This window comes from Gobio gobio (assembly GCF_949357685.1).
Source record: "Gobio gobio genome assembly, chromosome: 9".
NCBI lineage: Eukaryota > Metazoa > Chordata > Actinopteri > Cypriniformes > Gobionidae > Gobio > Gobio gobio.
In genome coordinates, this window is record NC_137115.1 from 40,086,195 (window position 1) to 40,104,087 (window position 17,893).

Below are 17,893 nucleotides of genomic sequence, written 5' to 3' on the forward strand. Positions count from 1 at the left end.
TCTAGCCATCCTAGGTGTATATGACTTTCTTCTTTCAGCCGATCACATTTACAGTTATATTAAATAATATACTGGCTCTTCCCAGCTTTGTAATGGTATTGAGTTTTTGAAGCTCCAAAAAGCACATCCATCCATCATAAAAGTATCTATAAGGATCCAGTGAGTTAATAAATGCTTTCTGAAGTGAAGCGATGGGTTTTTTCATAAACCCATTACTTCGCTTCAGAAGGCATTTGTGATTAGCCTACACACTGAGCTAACTCCTGAAGAAGGCAGAGCAGGGGGCCAAGGCGGAGCAGGCGAAGCAGGTGACCACCGCAGTGGAGCAGGCGATGCTAGAGACACCACGGTGGAGCAGATTGAACCGGTGACCACCACGGCAAATCAGGTCTAACTGGAGACCACCATGCCGGCTTCGACAGAACTAAAACAGAGAACCCAGAGAGGCTAGAAACGGCCTCTGTGGTCGTAACAGGAAGCACATGGGGTTCAGAGAAGACCTCCTTGGCCAATACATTTAATATAGCTTCCTTGCCTGTGACAGGGCAGGCTGAGAGTTCATGGATGACCTCCTTGTTTGTGTCAGGGCAAACACAAAGTTCAGGGGTGACCACCGTGGTCATGTAAGGGCAAACAGAAAGTTCAGGGGTGACCACCGTGGTCATGTAAGGTCAAACAGAAAGTTCAGGGGTGACCACCGTGGTCATGTAAGGGCAAACAGTAAGTTCAGGGGCGACTTCCTTGGTCGTGTCAAGGAAGACAGAGAGTTCAGGGACGACCTCTGTGGCAGTGTCAGGGCATACAGAGTTCAGGACTGACCTCCATAAGCATGCCAGGGCAGACAGAGAATTCAGGAATGACCTCTGTGGTCATGTCAGAGCAGACAGAGGTCAGGGATGACTTCTGTGGTTGTTACAGAGTCAATAGACGTATCAGAATAGGCAGAAGGTTCAGGAGCGGTCACCGCTGCCTCAGGAGAAGCTGTACCAGAGTGTGCGGCCCAAACACATAAAATGGCTGTAGCCATCACAGACAACTCAGACAACAGTGGCAGTAACTCTGGGACAAGCTGACTTGGATACGCTGAGACCACCGGACTTGGCAACCGGGATCCGTGGGGGGGCAGGCTCCATTGCCACAAGAGTTTAAGGCCCATAAAAAGTCTTTAGGGAAGGGTCCTCCTCTACCACCCCCACAGTGTACGATGAGCGACTTATTTGAAGGGCATAGTCCAGGAATTCCACCAGCGACCACAGAGGACCGTCATGGACGAGTATGGGTTGGTAGTGGTTATTGAGTCCGTGGCAGTTAAAGTTAATGAGGGCAAAGTCTGGGAAGTCTATGAGGTAGTCGATATCCAAAAATCTTTGGTGTGGTCTCCGAGGGAACAGGTTCCTTGGCGAAGCCGGATTAGGGTGTCTGCCACTGTCAATTGCATTGTCTGTCATTTTGTATGTTTGGGCCAAACACCCTGCTACAGATCATCCCAAGGCGGTGGCGACCCCTATAGCTCCTCCTGAGGCGGTGGTGACAGCTACAACTCTTCCCGAGGCGGCGGCGGCGCCTGCTACAGCTCCTCCCAAGTCTTAACATCAACAGTACATCCCCAGCTTCCTTGCCTCCCTCTGGGTGTTTGAGGATACCTCAAACTTAAGCAACGTAAGCAAATTATCCATATTTATAACTTTATATTCACTAGCTTCCATTTACGGCCATACGCAAGTTGAGTTCTGGCTGAAGAGTGAACTCTGACCCAATGCATGATGTAGAGTAGCGTAAGCTTAGGTGAGAGTAGACACCTCTCATGGTTCAAACAAACTCAAGCTCCTCCGACATTTCTCTGTAAAAATTCTCGTTTTAGAGTTCTAATTCGTGAACTGTCTTTTGTTTCGCTCTATCCTCTGCGCTTCCACGTTTGTCAATACGTCATGCGTCAGGTCAGTTCTCTTTGGCCAGAACTCAACTTTACTTTAACTATACTTTATCAACTTTTATGAAGTTATAAGTACAGATATTTTTATTACGAAAATGCCTCGCTTTTTATTAACCCCCTGGAGTCATATGGATTACTTTTATGATGGGTGGATGCTTCAAAATTCAAGTTACCATTCACTCCCATTATAAAGCTTGGATTTTTTATATAACGCCAATTGTGTTTGGCTGAAAGAAAGAAGTCATATACACGTAGGATGGCTTGAGGGTGAGTAAATTATGGGATAGTTAAAAATTTGGGGTGAACTATGCAAACAGACTGAGGCTAGCTGTAGCTGAAGGGCAAGATGTGCTGGGCAGCTCGGAGGGAGACGGTAACTGAAGTGTTTGCAAGGACTTGACTAGCTCCTCCGTTAGTGAGGTGAGTTTGCACAATTGTTGATGATGTGAAGAGAGCATGGTCGCTTGTTAGGATACTTCCGTTTGTTGTTTGAGAATCTCTGCTGGATCCCTGTGCAGTTTATTAGTTATAGAGATCAGACCTATACAAAGAACATACAAATAATATCAGCAGAATGGTGAAGCGGCACGCCACTTGGAAAGCAGCGTAATGCACAATGAACACTGCAGAGTGGAAAAACTCATCCAGGCACGAGAAATCAATTCAAGGGAATCTGTCAGAGCAAACATGAAATCAGGCATGGGTTGATACACAGGCAAACATTCAAAATAATCTAAATCAGGGGAAGAGGCAAATATCAAATCCCAAAAAACAAGCAAGGTCAAAAGGCCTGTTCACACGGGACAATTTTCGCGCGCGTTTATTGGCAACGTTTAATCCCTCGTGACTAGCCAATGTGAGTGTGCACACCGACGCGCAAAGCGGCAGGCGTAAAAGCGTAATTTTGACGCGGCGCGTTAAAAACTGGCAGACCAATGAGATTGGCGCTTTTGTTCACGTGCCTGGAGCTGCTGAAGTGACAGTAAAACACGACTTGGTGGCGCTCAAGCACAAAACAGTCTTGCAGAGCACACAGTGGCCCTGTCCCAAATGGCACCCTAAACCCTCACGGTCTTCCTCTGAGTCCGCACTTTCACAATGTGATGCCGCTTTGACTGCCAGGAAGAAGTCCGCTGCGTAGCTCGCACCAGTGCGGGCTCGGCAGAAGTACGCATCGAGGGCGCATATTGACCTCAAAGGATGCGCTCGCGAGCACTCTTCTGAGACCTAAAATGATAAATGGGACACCCTGCGGTCTCGTGGACTTAATGGACACGCACATGCTGCGGCCATTGTAAGTACACAAGACTGAAAGTGCACATGAAATGTGCCATTTGGGACAGGACCATTGATACGACGAAGAAGTAGTAAGTAGACAAAGGCCCTGTCCCAAATGGCACCCTAAACCCTCACAGTCTTCCTCAAAGCGAGCACCCTTCTGAGACCTAAAATGACAAATGGGACACCCTGCAGTCTCGTGGACTTAACAGACACACGCACACAACGGCCATTGTAAGTCCACAAGACCGAAAGTGCACATGAAGTGTGCCATTTGGGACAGGGCCAAAGAAGAAGATGAGCTGCTAATGCTGCTTGCCAGTTAGCAAAAAGTGTGTGAATGGTTTTGGCCATAGACATAATATATCTATGGTTTTGGCAAGCACGTCAATACTGTCTCTCTTCTTCTTCTTCTGTGAGACAAGCGAGTGGCAAAAGCGTAAAGTGCTACAGCACCACCTTGTGTACCGAGAGCGCATCTACTGAATGTGCATGTTCACTCAGCGCATCGCCAGTGGAAATCGCTTGGGTGTGAACACTCAAGACGCGGCGAAAAAACGTTGATAAGCGATAGGTGTGCGCGATCTTCGTCCCGGTGTGTACAGGCCTAAACGCAGGTAAATCCAGTCCAAAGAATAATCCAAAGCGCTCAGAGATGTTTGCACGACAAAACAAAGCTTTGCACAGAGCCAAGTGAGCTTACCATTTCTTAACCCACTGGAGTCGTATGGATTACTTTTATGATGGATGGATGCGCTTTTTGGAGCTTCAAAAACACGGGCACTATTCAATGCCATTACAAAGCTGGAAAGAGTCAGGATATCATTTAATATAATTCAGCTGAAAGACGAAAGTCATATACACCTATGATGGCTTGAGAGTAAGTAAATTATTTTTGAATGAACTATTCCGCCAAGCAGATAGAGCAACCATTAACTACCATAGTAGGGAAAAAAATACTATGGTAGTCAGTGGTTGCTCTATCTGCTTTGTTACAAACATTCTTCCAAATATCTTCTTTTGTGTTCAGCAGAACAAAGAAACTCATACAGGTTTGGAACATCATGAGGGTGAGTAAATGATGACAGAATTTAAATTTTTGGGTGAACTATCCCTTTAAGCGAGGTACGAAGAACGGACACCCGATGTCAGCAAGCCCTAACACGAAAAATTATTCACAGCCATAGGGTGTTTCTGATTGGCTAAAAAGCATGGGTCACTCAGAATCATGTTAACATTTTATGCGGTCCTGTTACAAATACAGAGACCTGTGGGAATTCTCATGACACTGTTCAATGATTTCTGTGAGTTAGTATGAATTGTATTTAAAAAATTGCTTACAGCATTGTACAACATTGTGAACTTCATACACCTCTTTCTGAGGTTCATGTATAACAGAAATATTTCATCAAACATACAGAGAGCAACTAAAAAGATAAATACCTGTGCAAGACAGACTAGGAGAGTTTATGATTCGAATTCAAGTATTTCCCCCCATGTAAATTATGTAACATGAGTTTATTTAACAATTGAACATGCAGTATACAACCATGAGGTAATCTATCATGTTTTTTCTTTTTAGCATAGATTCATTTATTTCTCTAAGCAGGTTATTTGGTTGAAATTCTGCAGTTCAATAAATATACATATATAAAACTTAAACATTTGTCATGAATTTTTGTGACACAAAAATAGACTAAAACAAACACAAAAACAAGCAAGGTGACATGGCCATGAACTTTTTTCATACATTGTCTAACCTCATTTGAACATATCGGCTTAAGGACTGAATGCCATTAAGATATTCAAGTTTGAGATTAGCACCCATAATACCATCAAATTATATTCAGATCTAAAAAATTCAAGCCTGGAAAATCAGGTGTGTTTTCTTCCCCTCTGATGGTATGGTCATTCATGATCTGTGTTCCCTGTATCACATAAAAATATTGCACTTTGATCATGATATGTGCTAGAAAAACAGTGAGCTGCAGCTATCCCTAATATCAATCTCATGCCTTGTGGTTAGAGGTGCTCTTGGATTTTAACCCCCGGTTACACAGACAAGGCTTAAACTAGCCCCAGACTAAAATGCATGTTTGAGCTGTTTTAACTGAAAGTAATTTGCACTGACATATCTTAAAATAAGTCAATGCCATTGTTTTGTCTCAAGATGCACACAGCAATGTTTTTTTTTTCTAAGACACATTTATAAAATCTACTTAAATGTTCTAATAATTAGTCTAAACCCTGTCTGTGAAACCGGGCCTAATTGTTGTGAATTACTGTGTGCTTCACTCGCAATCATAAAAGTGTGTTTTGACAGGGCTTTTTTTTTTAAACTTCACTACAAGGTGCATCAGTGGATATCAAAGGTTTTAACCAGGGTTTACAAAGGTGGTATGACACTTACACGAGTTGTGGTTCATTGTGATCTAGGTATCAAAAGCATGTTTTTTGAATCCTCTTTAACTTGAAAATGTCCAGCTGAAGAAGCTGAAATCTTTTTGTCACAACTCTTGTTCAAAAAAGCTGGTAGAAGGATCCATATTTCTTCGGGCAATCCGTAGTTGAAAGTCTTTGAGCACATGGCCCAGAGACCCAGAGTGATATAGTCTCATTGAATAAGGGCACCAGAGGTGTGTGGATGAACGCCATGTGACAGTCTTTTTTTAAAATAAGGAAAAATCTCATATTATTAGATGTAAGAACTTTTTTTTTTCCTGTACAGCTTAGTATATACATTCCAAATGTGCATATTATTGCAACAATAAGAAATGAGGTTGCATATTTTAAGAACACATGTATTGCGTTGGATACCTCAAGACATCTATATGAAACAGACAGTGATTGTGTACAGATAAACAACACACAACTATGTTGACACTGATGTTAAACAGGAACAAACTGTTTTGTGCAAAATTCTGATGTGCCTTTGCCTTCATTAGGAATGTCATTCATTAACCCATTTGGTGAGCACCAAAGTCATGGGTAATTTCATTTTCCCTCAAACTACACACACTTCCAAGTATGTGGATGTAAGCCTGGGAGATGAAAGGTGCACTTTTTACACAAAGAAATGAATAGTGTTTGTTAATATTTAAAGTGATATACACTCACATGAGATGAAGATACATCTACGTTATGGAGTGTTATGGTGGTTGACATATTAAGATCATATGACCAGCTCAATATTTCACTTGGGATTTATTATTATCCCTGTTATGGGATACTTTTGCTTGCGGAATAAATTAATCATGTCAGACTGTGAATAGGCCATTTCTGCAGAGATACCAGTAACCGAAAACTCCTGTATCCATCCTGCAACCACTTTCATATCTGTCAGTTCAACATAAGCAAAAATAAGTGCACCTTTAAGATAATAAAATAAGTAAAATACTGCCTGCCCCAATGTTCCATAATCTTCATCCCTGAAAATAAAATCATCTGAGATTCACCGATAATAGCAAAACCATTAACACAACCCCCCAAAAAAACAGTGTGTTCCTTTGTGCTTCAGTTCATATTCTAGTTCTTTTGTGTGTGTGTGTGTGTATGTGTGTGTGCAGGTGTGTATACATTTCTTTCAACACTCTCCAGCAGCAATCAACTCGCCTGGTCTGGCAAGTCTGTCCCTTCTGTTTTGCTCCTCCTCGTCCTCTTCATACAAGGTGTGATGGATGCTCAGCAGCGGGTGTGAGTGGTTTCGAGTAAAAGGCCCGGACTGGCATTCAGGCTCTGCCCCCTGGTTGAGAGGATCCTTGACCTTTGGGGAGTCTGGAGGAGGCACACTGGTCGTTCCACCATTCATATACGATGTTGTGGAGAGAGTGGCTGTGGAGAAGGCAGTGGTGGTGGACAGTGGAGGAGAATCTTTCTTCTCTAAGGGGACAAGAAAGGTGATAATATAAAATGATACACGTATGTCTGATACTAAAATGCTATACTACTTTGTCTAAATAAATAATAACAAAAACGTTTTAAATCCTACAAGCAAATTTAGGCATCACAACATTAATGTGCATTGTACAGTAGCATTTTTTTTTTTAGATTTAACAGACAGGACATCTAACAGTGTTACTAAATTATTACTGTTTTTAAAAATTAAATTTAAGTAATCTTAAAGAGTTAGTTCACCCAAAAATGGAAATTATCCCATAATTTACTCACCCTCAAGCCATCATAGGTGTGTATGATTTTTTTCTTTCAGCCAAAAACAATCAGAGTTATATTAAAAAAATATCCTGGCTCTTCCAAGATTTATAATGGGAGTGAATAGTAACTTTGAAGCCCAATAGCCCATCCATCATCATTAATAAAGGCCTTCTGAAGCGAAGCAATACATTTTGTAAGAAAAATATCCATATTTATAACTTTATCCACTATAACGACTGGCTTCCGGTAACTGCCATATGTGAGTCTAGTTCTGATGGAAGAGTGAACTCTGACCTGACATATTGACGAACGTGGAAGAGCAGAGGATAGAGCAAAAAAAAAAAAACCGGTCACGAATTAGAACTCTAGAATGAGAATTTTTAAAGAGAAGTGTCAGAGGAGCATGAGTTTGTTGCCCAGCTCTGTGTGTTTGAACCACGAGAGGCGTCTAAGCTTATGCTACTCCTACATCCTACGTCATACGCCAGAACTCGACTCTTTCGAGAACGCGCAGATGGCCGTTCCCGGAAGCTAGTGATTACAGTTTTATAAAGTTATTTTCTTTTACAAAAAAGCTTTCAGACAAAAAGCTTTTTTCATAGGACAAAGACCCAGGATATTTTTTAATATAACTCTGATTGTGTTTGGCTGAAAGAGGAAAGTCATATACACCTAGGATGGCTTTGAGGGTCGGGGTAAATTATGGGATAATTTTTGGATGAACTAACCCTTTAAGTGGGTGAGCTAGATAATGGCGAAAGTAATGTAAAAATAGGGAAAGTGTGAAAACTAGGGCACTCTATTGCATGCGCAATATTGCAGTCCAAACTTAAAAGGAGTTTTGCACTTCTGGTTCAATAGTCCCAAATCAATGTTTTTTTCTGAATATTTGTCTAAGCTTTTACGTGTCTTGGAAAAGGCATTTGCTAACATGTGGCTAAATGGGATTACAGAGGTTGTCAAGGACATTAAATATCATCACATAAAACAGGAAAAAGTCTACCTACTAGTTCGCTTTTACAGCCTTGTTTATTATTGCGTTCTTGCAAAGTATTCTGACTGAAGACTTCTAGGGAAAATCTTTTTAAATAAAGAATAAAGTGGTTGTAACGTTGAAGTCATGATTGTGATACTTCTGCCGATTGTATTTAGGCTTCACAATTCATTAAAGTTAATTTCTGAAGAATACCCTTATGTGTACGTGTAAGAATTATAAACTTATGTTGGTCACAAAGCTTTTTTGCTGCATTAATCCAAAAGCTAATGGAAAATTCCTATTGGCTTTTTGTCGAGGGAGGCAGGGTGACTAGCATAGCAGATATGGTACTGATATACTGTGCATCTCTAGAGACAATTCAAGCATACCAGTAAGAGAGGAGGAGACGTGGAGAACTGTATGTGGACCCTCAATATACACATTACTGAGAGAGTGCTCAACAGCGGGGGGCTCGGGGTTGACTATCTCTGCTTTCGCTTTCTGGATGGTTAGCATGTAGGGATGAACATCCAACGTGAGGTTAAGAGAGTGTTTCTTCTCTATATTATATGTTTCTGTGGCTGAAAAGTAAAATGAGAAACATGATCAGAGGACGATTTCGACCACATTAGCTATACTAACTTAAACCAGGTTTAACTTTGGCATTACTTATGCTTGTAGGAGGATGTTGTGTGCTCTTGCTGTCCAGAAGTGGAGCCATAATGCTATCTGGTACATTCTTCCTTCGGACTGGTTTAGGTTTATCTGCCTTTATACTATTATCCATTCTGGTTAGAGTCAAGGGTTCCTGTATAAAAACAAAGAAATATAAGGTACATTTCACTAATAGAAGGTCCATACTATAAGTAAGCTAAATAAGTCACTAAATATGAATAAGAAACTCAATCAAGTCTTACTTTAAAAGACTGTGGCAGAGGGTTAGATGAGGGGATCCACTTAATCTTCTTGCGGGGTCTTTTGATTACTGAGGGCTCTCCTCCTAGCTCTCCCACACCGATCACTGAGGGGTCCATACTGGGGTCAATAGTCTGGATACCAGAGTCTCTCATAGTCGGAGTGGCATCGTGGTTGGATTGAGCCAACGCTGCCAGCAGCTGCCGCACCACATTATCATACATGAGGTCACTCTCGTTTGTAATAAAGTCCAGTCTGTTGAGAGACTTAATGTGGTCTCTGTTCTCATTACAGAACATGGCCAGAATGTTAATGTCGCAAAACTGTGACTTCTGCCAGCGCCGACGTGTCTTAATGCCAACTTTGTGCAGCTTGTCGAAGACGAAATTGGACTTTCGTACTACAAACAAATGCAGCAAGTTCACAAGGATAATGAGGTTCATAGTACACAGCAGAGAGATGTCCACTGCGGCCATAATGCGCTGGAGCTGCACGGCTGGTAGCTTGCAGTTGACATTAAGTCGCAGTTCAGGGATGCTGCTAGTGTCCGGCGGCTCGCCAAGCGCGCAAGTGAACTCGTTCTGCCTCTGACGGGCATAGTAAGCGCTCAGGTATGTTATGGGTAATGAGCTGAGGCAGACGATGGCTAAATGTCGCCCCAGGTACAGCTTAGCCAGAAAGTTACTCTGCCCTCTGCGCTCAAGATACTTTTCAAACAGGTTCTGCTCGGGGCTCTTCTCCTTCTCTGCATTCTCGATTATCTCCCGTCGCTCACGTTCCGTAATCCCTGGGCCCTTGGACTGGATCTGCTTTTCAATTTTAGGCGCTCTGCCCTCGGCCGCCCTGTGGTAGCAGTTGTCGATCTCTTGAAGGAGGAAGTTGAGCTCAGAGGTGAGGCGAGTGGAGGCCAGGAACTCCCATCCAAGGGCAGGTATGTACATGATGCCTGCGAAGGCCAGCAGAGCATAGGGCAGGAACTTGTGCTCAAACAGTGAGGGCCGAAGTTCGGGGTCGACACCAGGAACAGCATCTCGAAGCTCTGTCCAGCAGTAACCTCTGGCATACAGGGCCTGGTCTCGGGTGAAGTTGTGTGGGGTGTAGCAATATATGGATTCCTCTAAAAGAGAAGGAGTTAGAAAACATAAGTATCCTACTTCGCAAAATAATCAGGATTTTTTCAGCAATCAATTGGATACCACCAGTGTTAAGGCCTGTTCACATCAAGAATGATAACTATAACTACAAAGTTAAAATAATCGTTCTAATTCTAAGAGAATAGCGAAGTCCACATAACATCAGAGGGTTGGAATTAGTTACAAAGCTATTTTTTCCCCCAGTTGATGAATCAATAAAAAACATTGACAGCTAAATAGAATTTATCTGATTTTAAAGAGCTTAATCATTTAAAGCGACAGATGACATAACTGCATAGGATTAAAATTAACAGAATGTTGTCGTCCGCTGGTGTGCACACTAATCAAGAGTTACTATAGTTAACTAAAATTAAAAGTATTTAAAAATGTTTTTGTTAATTGAAATAAATCTGAAATAAAAATATATAAATATTAGATCAAAAAATGCCCCTGCCTGTAGTAAATTACTTTATCCCTTAAAACTCATCTTTGATCACCAAAATATTTAAATATATTTAATATTTAAAGTTTTTTCCTGTGAAAAAAACTTCATACCTTAAAGGGATAGTACACCCAAAAATGAAAATTCTGTCATTAATTACTCACCCTTATGTCGTTCCAAACCCTTAAGACCTTCGTTCATCTTCAGAACACAAATTAAGATATTTTTGATGAAATCCGAGAGCTCTCTGACCCCTCCGTACACAGCAGTTTAATGAACACTTTCAAGGCCCAGAAAGGTAGTAAAAACATTAAAATAGTCCACGTGACTACAGTGGTTTAGCCTTAATTTTATGAATGCAGTTTACGTTGTAAACAGTGCAGCGCTTTCGAGTTCTACGGCAGCCAATGTTGTTCACGTGAGCACCACGACGCATGTGTGATGATGACGCAGGAGTTGCACTGTATTTACAACATAAATTATGTAGGAGACTGGCACAGGCTAAAACGAAATTGTTGAATAATGTCTTTATTTTGTGTTTTTTTTCGCCCAAAAAGTATTCTCGCCGCTTTATAAAATTAAGGTTGAACCACTGGAGTCACGTGGACTATTTTAATGATGTTTTTACTGCCTTTCTGGGCCTTGAAAGTGTTAATTAAATTGCTGTCTCTATGAAGGGGTCAGAGAGCGCTCGGATTTCATCAAAAAGATCTTCATTTGTGTTCTGAAGATGAAAAATAGTCTTATGGGTTTGGAACATCATGAGGGTGAGTAATTAATGACAGGATTTTCATTTTTGTGTGAACCCTTTAAAATAGCTTGAATATAACTCCACACCATTACTTCCTTTAGTATACATAGATCAATGAATATGCAAATTATCCCCGCCTCCACTCACACACACAAGCTCAGGGACCCACTCGGATATTATATTAATCATATTAATTACATAACGTTAATTAATATGATTCGACTTTGGCTTGACTAAGTATCAAACAGATAATGTGTTGCTAATGTTACACAAACCATGTTCACGTTCCCCATCTCAGTCTGCCTTCTAAAAATCAGCATCCTTAGAAACGTTTTGAACATCTTAGAACGTCAGTAAAGAAAGTCATAGTTTATCATAACATTGTAATATACATCATATACGTAATTCACCCGTTATACTGTGCTAAATGTACATGATTTTTCATATCAACAGAAAAATATACCAGTATGGCTTCGCTTGAGACTCCCCTCCCTGCTTAGCAGCATAGTAATGCTGATATGCTAATTTAAAGCCTGCCCGTACATTGACGTGATTGGTTACAAGCTAGTTTGTGATGTTAGAAACACCAGCAACCAGAATCTTTGACATATAAACAACATTAAAAACTTGATTTTTTTTTGGGGGGGGGGGGGGGGGGGGGGTGTTAAGCTAAACGAAAGTTTAAGCTGTTGCTTCGGCCTTTACTGTTGGCATTACTGCAGAAGAAAATGTTTGTTAACAAGACTTTTTGATTTCATCAACTAAAATGTTATTTTCATCAACCAAACTTGGCTGCCATTTTAGTCTATTTAGGACTATTAGATGATGTAATACTGACTAAATTTATTTCAAAAGATAAAAACTGACAAAAACTTATAAAAGTTAACATTGTATATCACAACTGACTGAAAATCTGGAAATTGGTGCATCCCGCTGGTATTTGTTTCTAGTCACAAGCTGTCATCAGGTTTTTATTGAGTGAAATATGTTTACTGCATAGTGTAAGGCAGCACAGGCCAATCTAATGATGAATCAGTGATCAAAACAAATGCTACATTTGTCTGTGCCAGCTGCACAAAGATAGAGGTAATTCTTTCACAGCTGCTGTAACTCCTATAGACGCCTTACTCTGGGTCTCAGTAGATTACACTCCTGCGCAGAATCAATAATGTAAGTTAAGTAAGATAATATGGTCATAAGCTAGTTTTATAAAGCAGAGCCTAGATGGGAATATACTCTTTATGGTCACAGGCTGTACTTTTTCTTTCAGTGCTTTCAAGTTTCAGATTCTATTTATTGTCCTTGCATTTTATCCTACAAACAGCCTCAATGAGGTTTTGACCTTCACGAATCCTCTTTCCTGATATAATCAGTGTTCCTATTAAAAGTATCGTAATGTAGTAGCCCTCAAAAGATATGAAAAGGCAATTTAGCTGCAGTCTCACATTGGTTCCAATTACAACTTTTCGAAGGGTAAATATTTGTACTGTATGTCTCCAACACTTATTCAGATCTAAACTATACTGCATGTTTTTGCCCAGCAGGGTTCTCAATGTTCAGTCACAGCCAGTTGGTGCTGCTATGCAGTAAGACTGACTCAGCGTTTAGAGTAAACCCCCTCCTACCACCACAACCCCTCTTTATCGCTCTTTCTGTCTCTCTCTCTCTCTCTTCCTAGTTAATCACCCCACAATCTCTCTAGAAACAATCTTTAACCCTTCCTCTGCTGGATATTAGTGGACAACAGGAATATAGAAAGTCCCATAGAGCTGTTAATAATGGGTCAACTTTAAAAAGTTGTGTAAATCCATAAATATTTCTGATTTAGAGTTTTATGCCATGTCACAAGGGCGTTCACTCTAAGCATGTTTCCTTCCACACATTTTTATGAAAATTTTAGGATTTTGCATAAATAACGGATGGAAACCAAGATGTGAATAAAAATGCATATGTTCTCACTCAATTAAGGTGGATAAACGATATAATCGAAAATAAGCACATAAACTATTAAGGAGACACATTCCCCAAATAAATCCCTATAAATTAAACTGAAAGTCGTGTGATTGAATAATTTGCTCAGGTTAGAGGCTACTATCACAGTTTCGCTGCTCACTTGCATAACGTTGAGCTCTGTCTTCGGAAATACCCAACTCTTAAGGCTGATTTATACTTCTACATAAAAGCTATGTCGTAGGCTGTGTAGTACGTGTAGCCTATGGCGTAGCCTGACGTGCACCTTTACAAAATGTAACAATGTTTCAATTCTACACAGACTGCAAGCGCTGTGATTGGTCTGAAAAAAAAAATCTCTGATAGCATTGCATTTCCTCATACTCATTTCCGCATGCAGATTATAAATGATCTGTTCTTCAATATTTAACAACTCAAGCTACAACAAAAGTCACTGGCTGCAAACATAGGCAGCTGACTTCTTGCCTCGCTGCCTTATAAGGCAATGACTTGTGAAACAGCATAATCGCACTAAGGTACCTCACGAAACTGATTTCGGACAGACTTCGGAGGCAGCGTAACAGTTTAATGATCTACAGTAAAATAAAGCGAGCTTTGGTGAGGACTTAACAAATATTTAATTACAACAGTAGTAATTTCTCTGTAGAAATGACATTAGAAGTAGAAAACATTGGACAAAAACCTACATTTTACACACAAACTGACCAGCAACTGCAACTTTTCAGATGCCATCTTTCCTTTTCTAGCTCAACTGTCGCCGAATGAAACGCATAGGATTGTGGGATATCAAAGGCAGCGAAGGATACATCTATGCTGCCTTCAAAAATCGATCAGGTGAAGGTCTCTCAGGAGGCAGGAAGTGAATAATTTAACATTGAATAATTTGTTACATTTACTGTATATAGCGCTTTTCTGGGTACTCAAAGCTCTTTAGATGGAAGGGGGGGAATCTCTTCAACCACCACCAATGTGCAGCATCCACCTGGATGATGCAACGGCAGCCATATTGCGCCAGAATGCCCAGCACACACCAGCTGATTGGTGGAGAGGAGACGAAGTGATGAAGCCAATCAGTATATGAGGATGATTAGGAGGCCATGATGACAGGGGCCAATGGGCAAATTTGGCCAGGATGCCGGGGTTACACCCCTACTCTTTTGGGATTTTCTGGGATTTTTAATGACCAGAGAGTCAGGACCTCGGTTTAACGTCTCATCTGAAGGATGGTGTTTATTGACAGTATAGTGTCCCCATCACTATACTGAGGTGTTAGGACCGCACACAGACCACAGGGTGAGCACCCCCAGCTGGCCTTACTAACACCTCTTTCAGCAGCTACCAAGTTTTCCCAGGAGGTCTCCCATCCAGGTACTGACCAGGCTCAGCTCTGCTTAGCTTCAGTGGGAAACCAGTCTTGATATGACTGCATGTTGATGCCTTCCTACCTTGAAATGTGTCCTACGAAGGCAGTTTTCGAACACAGCCACTGTCTATTTGCCACCATCACTGCTGCTGCTTCTCCGACAACGTACAATACAAGTTGCTTCTTCTTCAGTATATTGCACATCGATGCAGACGACGCAGAAGAATAAATGAAAACCGACGCATAGCCTATGGCGTAGGTCCAACACAGAGGTATAAATCAGCCTTTATTTGAAAACGAATGGCTTTCAAAACTCTTTGTCGCTGCATATTGTAAAGTGTTCATCAGATACGTTTGTCCAAATAATGCGTAACACCACTAACCTGCAAAGTTCCGTGTGAAAACTAATGTGACCAGCAGAATAGGGATGATGACAGTTCCTATGGTGACGACCCGGTCAAAGGGCAACTCTAGTTTGAGTTGCACCATGAGACCGGCGAGTACCCCGCCTTTCTCATCCTGTGAGGAACCTGGCAGGATCAACTCCTTCAGCTTCTCACCCGCAAGCAGAGCCGTGGCCATGTCCAAGTTCTGCTCGAAGATGTTCTGCATTCGGTCCCAGCAGCCTGCTCGCCAATAACCTCACAACACTCCTGATGGGATTGAAGCTCCTCCTCCTCCTCCTAACCCGTCAGCCAATGGATTGGCTGAGGGCTTTTCCCTGCAACAATATAATGAGTTATATGTAAGAGGTGTTGACTTGAAGGATGAAAGTGGATCTTCTAAGAGTCACAAAGGAAGCTTAGTGATCAGCCTGAGTTGATGGGTTATTGATGACTGATCTTGTCAGAGGTAGATCGAAGAGATTAGCTGATTTGTTGTTGTCGCTTATATTGACAGCTTTTGTCATCCTATTTATTCCATTCTGCAAAAACCTGTAAATGAACAAGAGAGCTCATTCAGAAGCAGAGTTAACATATACAGATTAAAGGGATAGTTCACCCAAAAATCAAAATTGTCATCATTTGCTCACCCTCATGTTGTTCCAAACCTGTATGAGTTTCTTTCTTCAGCTGAACACAAAATAATATATTTTAAAGAATGCTGGTAACCAGACAGTTGACGGTAGACATTGACTTCCATAGTATTTTTTTCCCCCTATTATTGAAGTAAATGGCAAATGTACAGGTTTGGAACCACTTGAGGGTTTTTGGGTGAACTATCCCTTTAACAAGAAAAAACGAAGCTCCTAAACCAAAATTAAAAATACATTTAAAATAAAGACTTTTAATTCAAATTGTATTCATGATGTTGGTGATAACGTAGTATCTATAACCATAAAAGCACTATAACCATAAAAGTAGATTGCATTTGCTTCTGCACGTTCTCTATGAAAGTGCATATTCCTTTAATTCAGTAACCAATGGAGTGTGTCTCTCTGCAGAGTCCTTTGAGAGCATGTACTAGTGACAAGGACAAAAGGACACAAGGACATCCCTACTAAAGGCTTAATCAATAAAGACAGTCCAGATTAGAGTACAAAGATGCCCTGTTGGTCTTTAAACTCACTAGAAAGTTTCATTGCATTCTTCTGAACTACAGATGGAAGCTTATGTTGCAGTGTGTCTTTGCCCATGGTATAAAAACACAAACACATTTTGTCGTACATTTTGAGATCGATATATCTCGCTTTGAGCTGAAGAAATCAATAAGGAACAGCTTTCTAACAAATGAAAATAACAACAACAAAAAAACAGCGGGAACTCCAAGTTTGAAAGTTAACTTAAATACATATTTATTTTTGGGATTTTTTTTTTCTTCAAATGAATTTATGTTTTATGTTAATCTAAAAATATAATATATAATAATATTATTATAGATGTTTATTAATATCTAATAAATGCAAAAAGTAAAATGTAAAAAAAAAAAAAGTCTAAATATGCAGAAATGTTTTAAAATAAATATTAACCCACAAAATGTATTTGTTTGTATTAAATGCAGGACTAAATTCTGTGGGATTTTTTTGATACTCATGGGATGAATTGTAGTATTCCGTATCCTGTCTTGTATGTGTTACTTTGGCCTAGTTATAGTCAATTTAGTTCCTCACTTGGGGGGGAAAGATGACAAAAACTCCTTTTCACAGCAGGTTTGATAAAACTCAAAGAAGTTGATAGTGATTAGCAATGTGTCATGCAAACTTAAAGCAGCATGAAGTAGCCTAAGTAGTAGGCAATCTTTTAACATAACACAGCCTCAAATATAGGCTAAACTAGTTTTATCGACCATGCTGTAACGACACTGCCCGACATATTGACATTCTGACAGTGTTTAGGTGCATTAAAGGTCATGCGGTGCACATCACTTACGCTCAGTCGAGGAGCTGTCCATCACCGGATCATCAGGCTATCCGGCATCATCACTGGTCAGAAAGACATACAGCGGCTTAAGACATGGATATGATAAAATACATGATACTACATACGGCATGAGTGAAAGAGAGACGGAGAGGACTAGGCTGCATTGACTCTCATCGTCATGATGTCACATACCTGTCAGATTACTCGATTATGAGGAACACGCAGAGTCTGAATCCCATGCTCAAATCAACAACACCAGGACAGATCTCTTCACAACGACCACCAGATCTCCAAACAAACAGTGAACGCGGATGCGGTGACTTGTGCTTTATTGTTGAGCATCCCCGGCGTCTGTAGAGTTAATCTGCAGTGCGGGCGAGCCGCTTCAGCGTGTATCCGGGCACACACACCGGTTTGTTCCGCCTTTCGCCATCCCGCTCATCCTCCCCTGACAAACCTCACACACTTCTCCAGTTTACACGATCATCTTCACACAGACCTTCGATATATATTGTCATTGTTTAGCCTTACACAAGACGATCGTTAGCAGGCTACGAGTGTGTTGAAACGCGATAAAATTGGCTTAACCAAAAGGCGACAGAATTAAAAGCATAAAGAT

At 40.9% G+C, this 17,893-nt stretch overlaps 1 protein-coding gene across 1 annotated transcript; it reads right to left on the reverse strand.

Moving 5' to 3' along the window:
• Positions 1–4,711: 4,711 nt before the first annotated feature.
• panx2 (pannexin 2) lies at positions 4,712–17,695 on the reverse strand. The gene is made up of 7 exons (XM_079825552.1): positions 17,467–17,695; positions 17,284–17,336; positions 15,298–15,849; positions 9,257–10,371; positions 9,009–9,147; positions 8,729–8,920; positions 4,712–7,090 (listed from the first exon to the last, which is right to left on the reverse strand). Exons 3-7 carry the CDS (start codon positions 15,524–15,526, stop codon positions 6,795–6,797), a joined length of 1,971 nt encoding a protein of 656 aa, XP_079681678.1. The 5' UTR covers positions 15,527–15,849; positions 17,284–17,336; positions 17,467–17,695; the 3' UTR covers positions 4,712–6,794.
• Between the last annotated feature and the right edge of the window lie 198 nt (positions 17,696–17,893).

Bases quoted from the DNA above. Each gene is read 5' to 3' on its own strand.
- panx2 (XM_079825552.1), bottom strand. From the start codon at position 15,526: ATGCAGAACATCTTCGAGCAGAACTTGGACATGGCCACGGCTCTGCTT. The intron at 10,372-15,297 runs GTTAGTGGTGTT...CTTCTCTTTTAG, and splicing joins TTTCACACGGAACTTTGCAG to AGGAATCCATATATTGCTAC. The intron at 7,091-8,728 runs GTATGCTTGAAT...TTGTCCCCTTAG, and splicing joins CGTCTCCTCCTCTCTTACTG to AGAAGAAAGATTCTCCTCCA.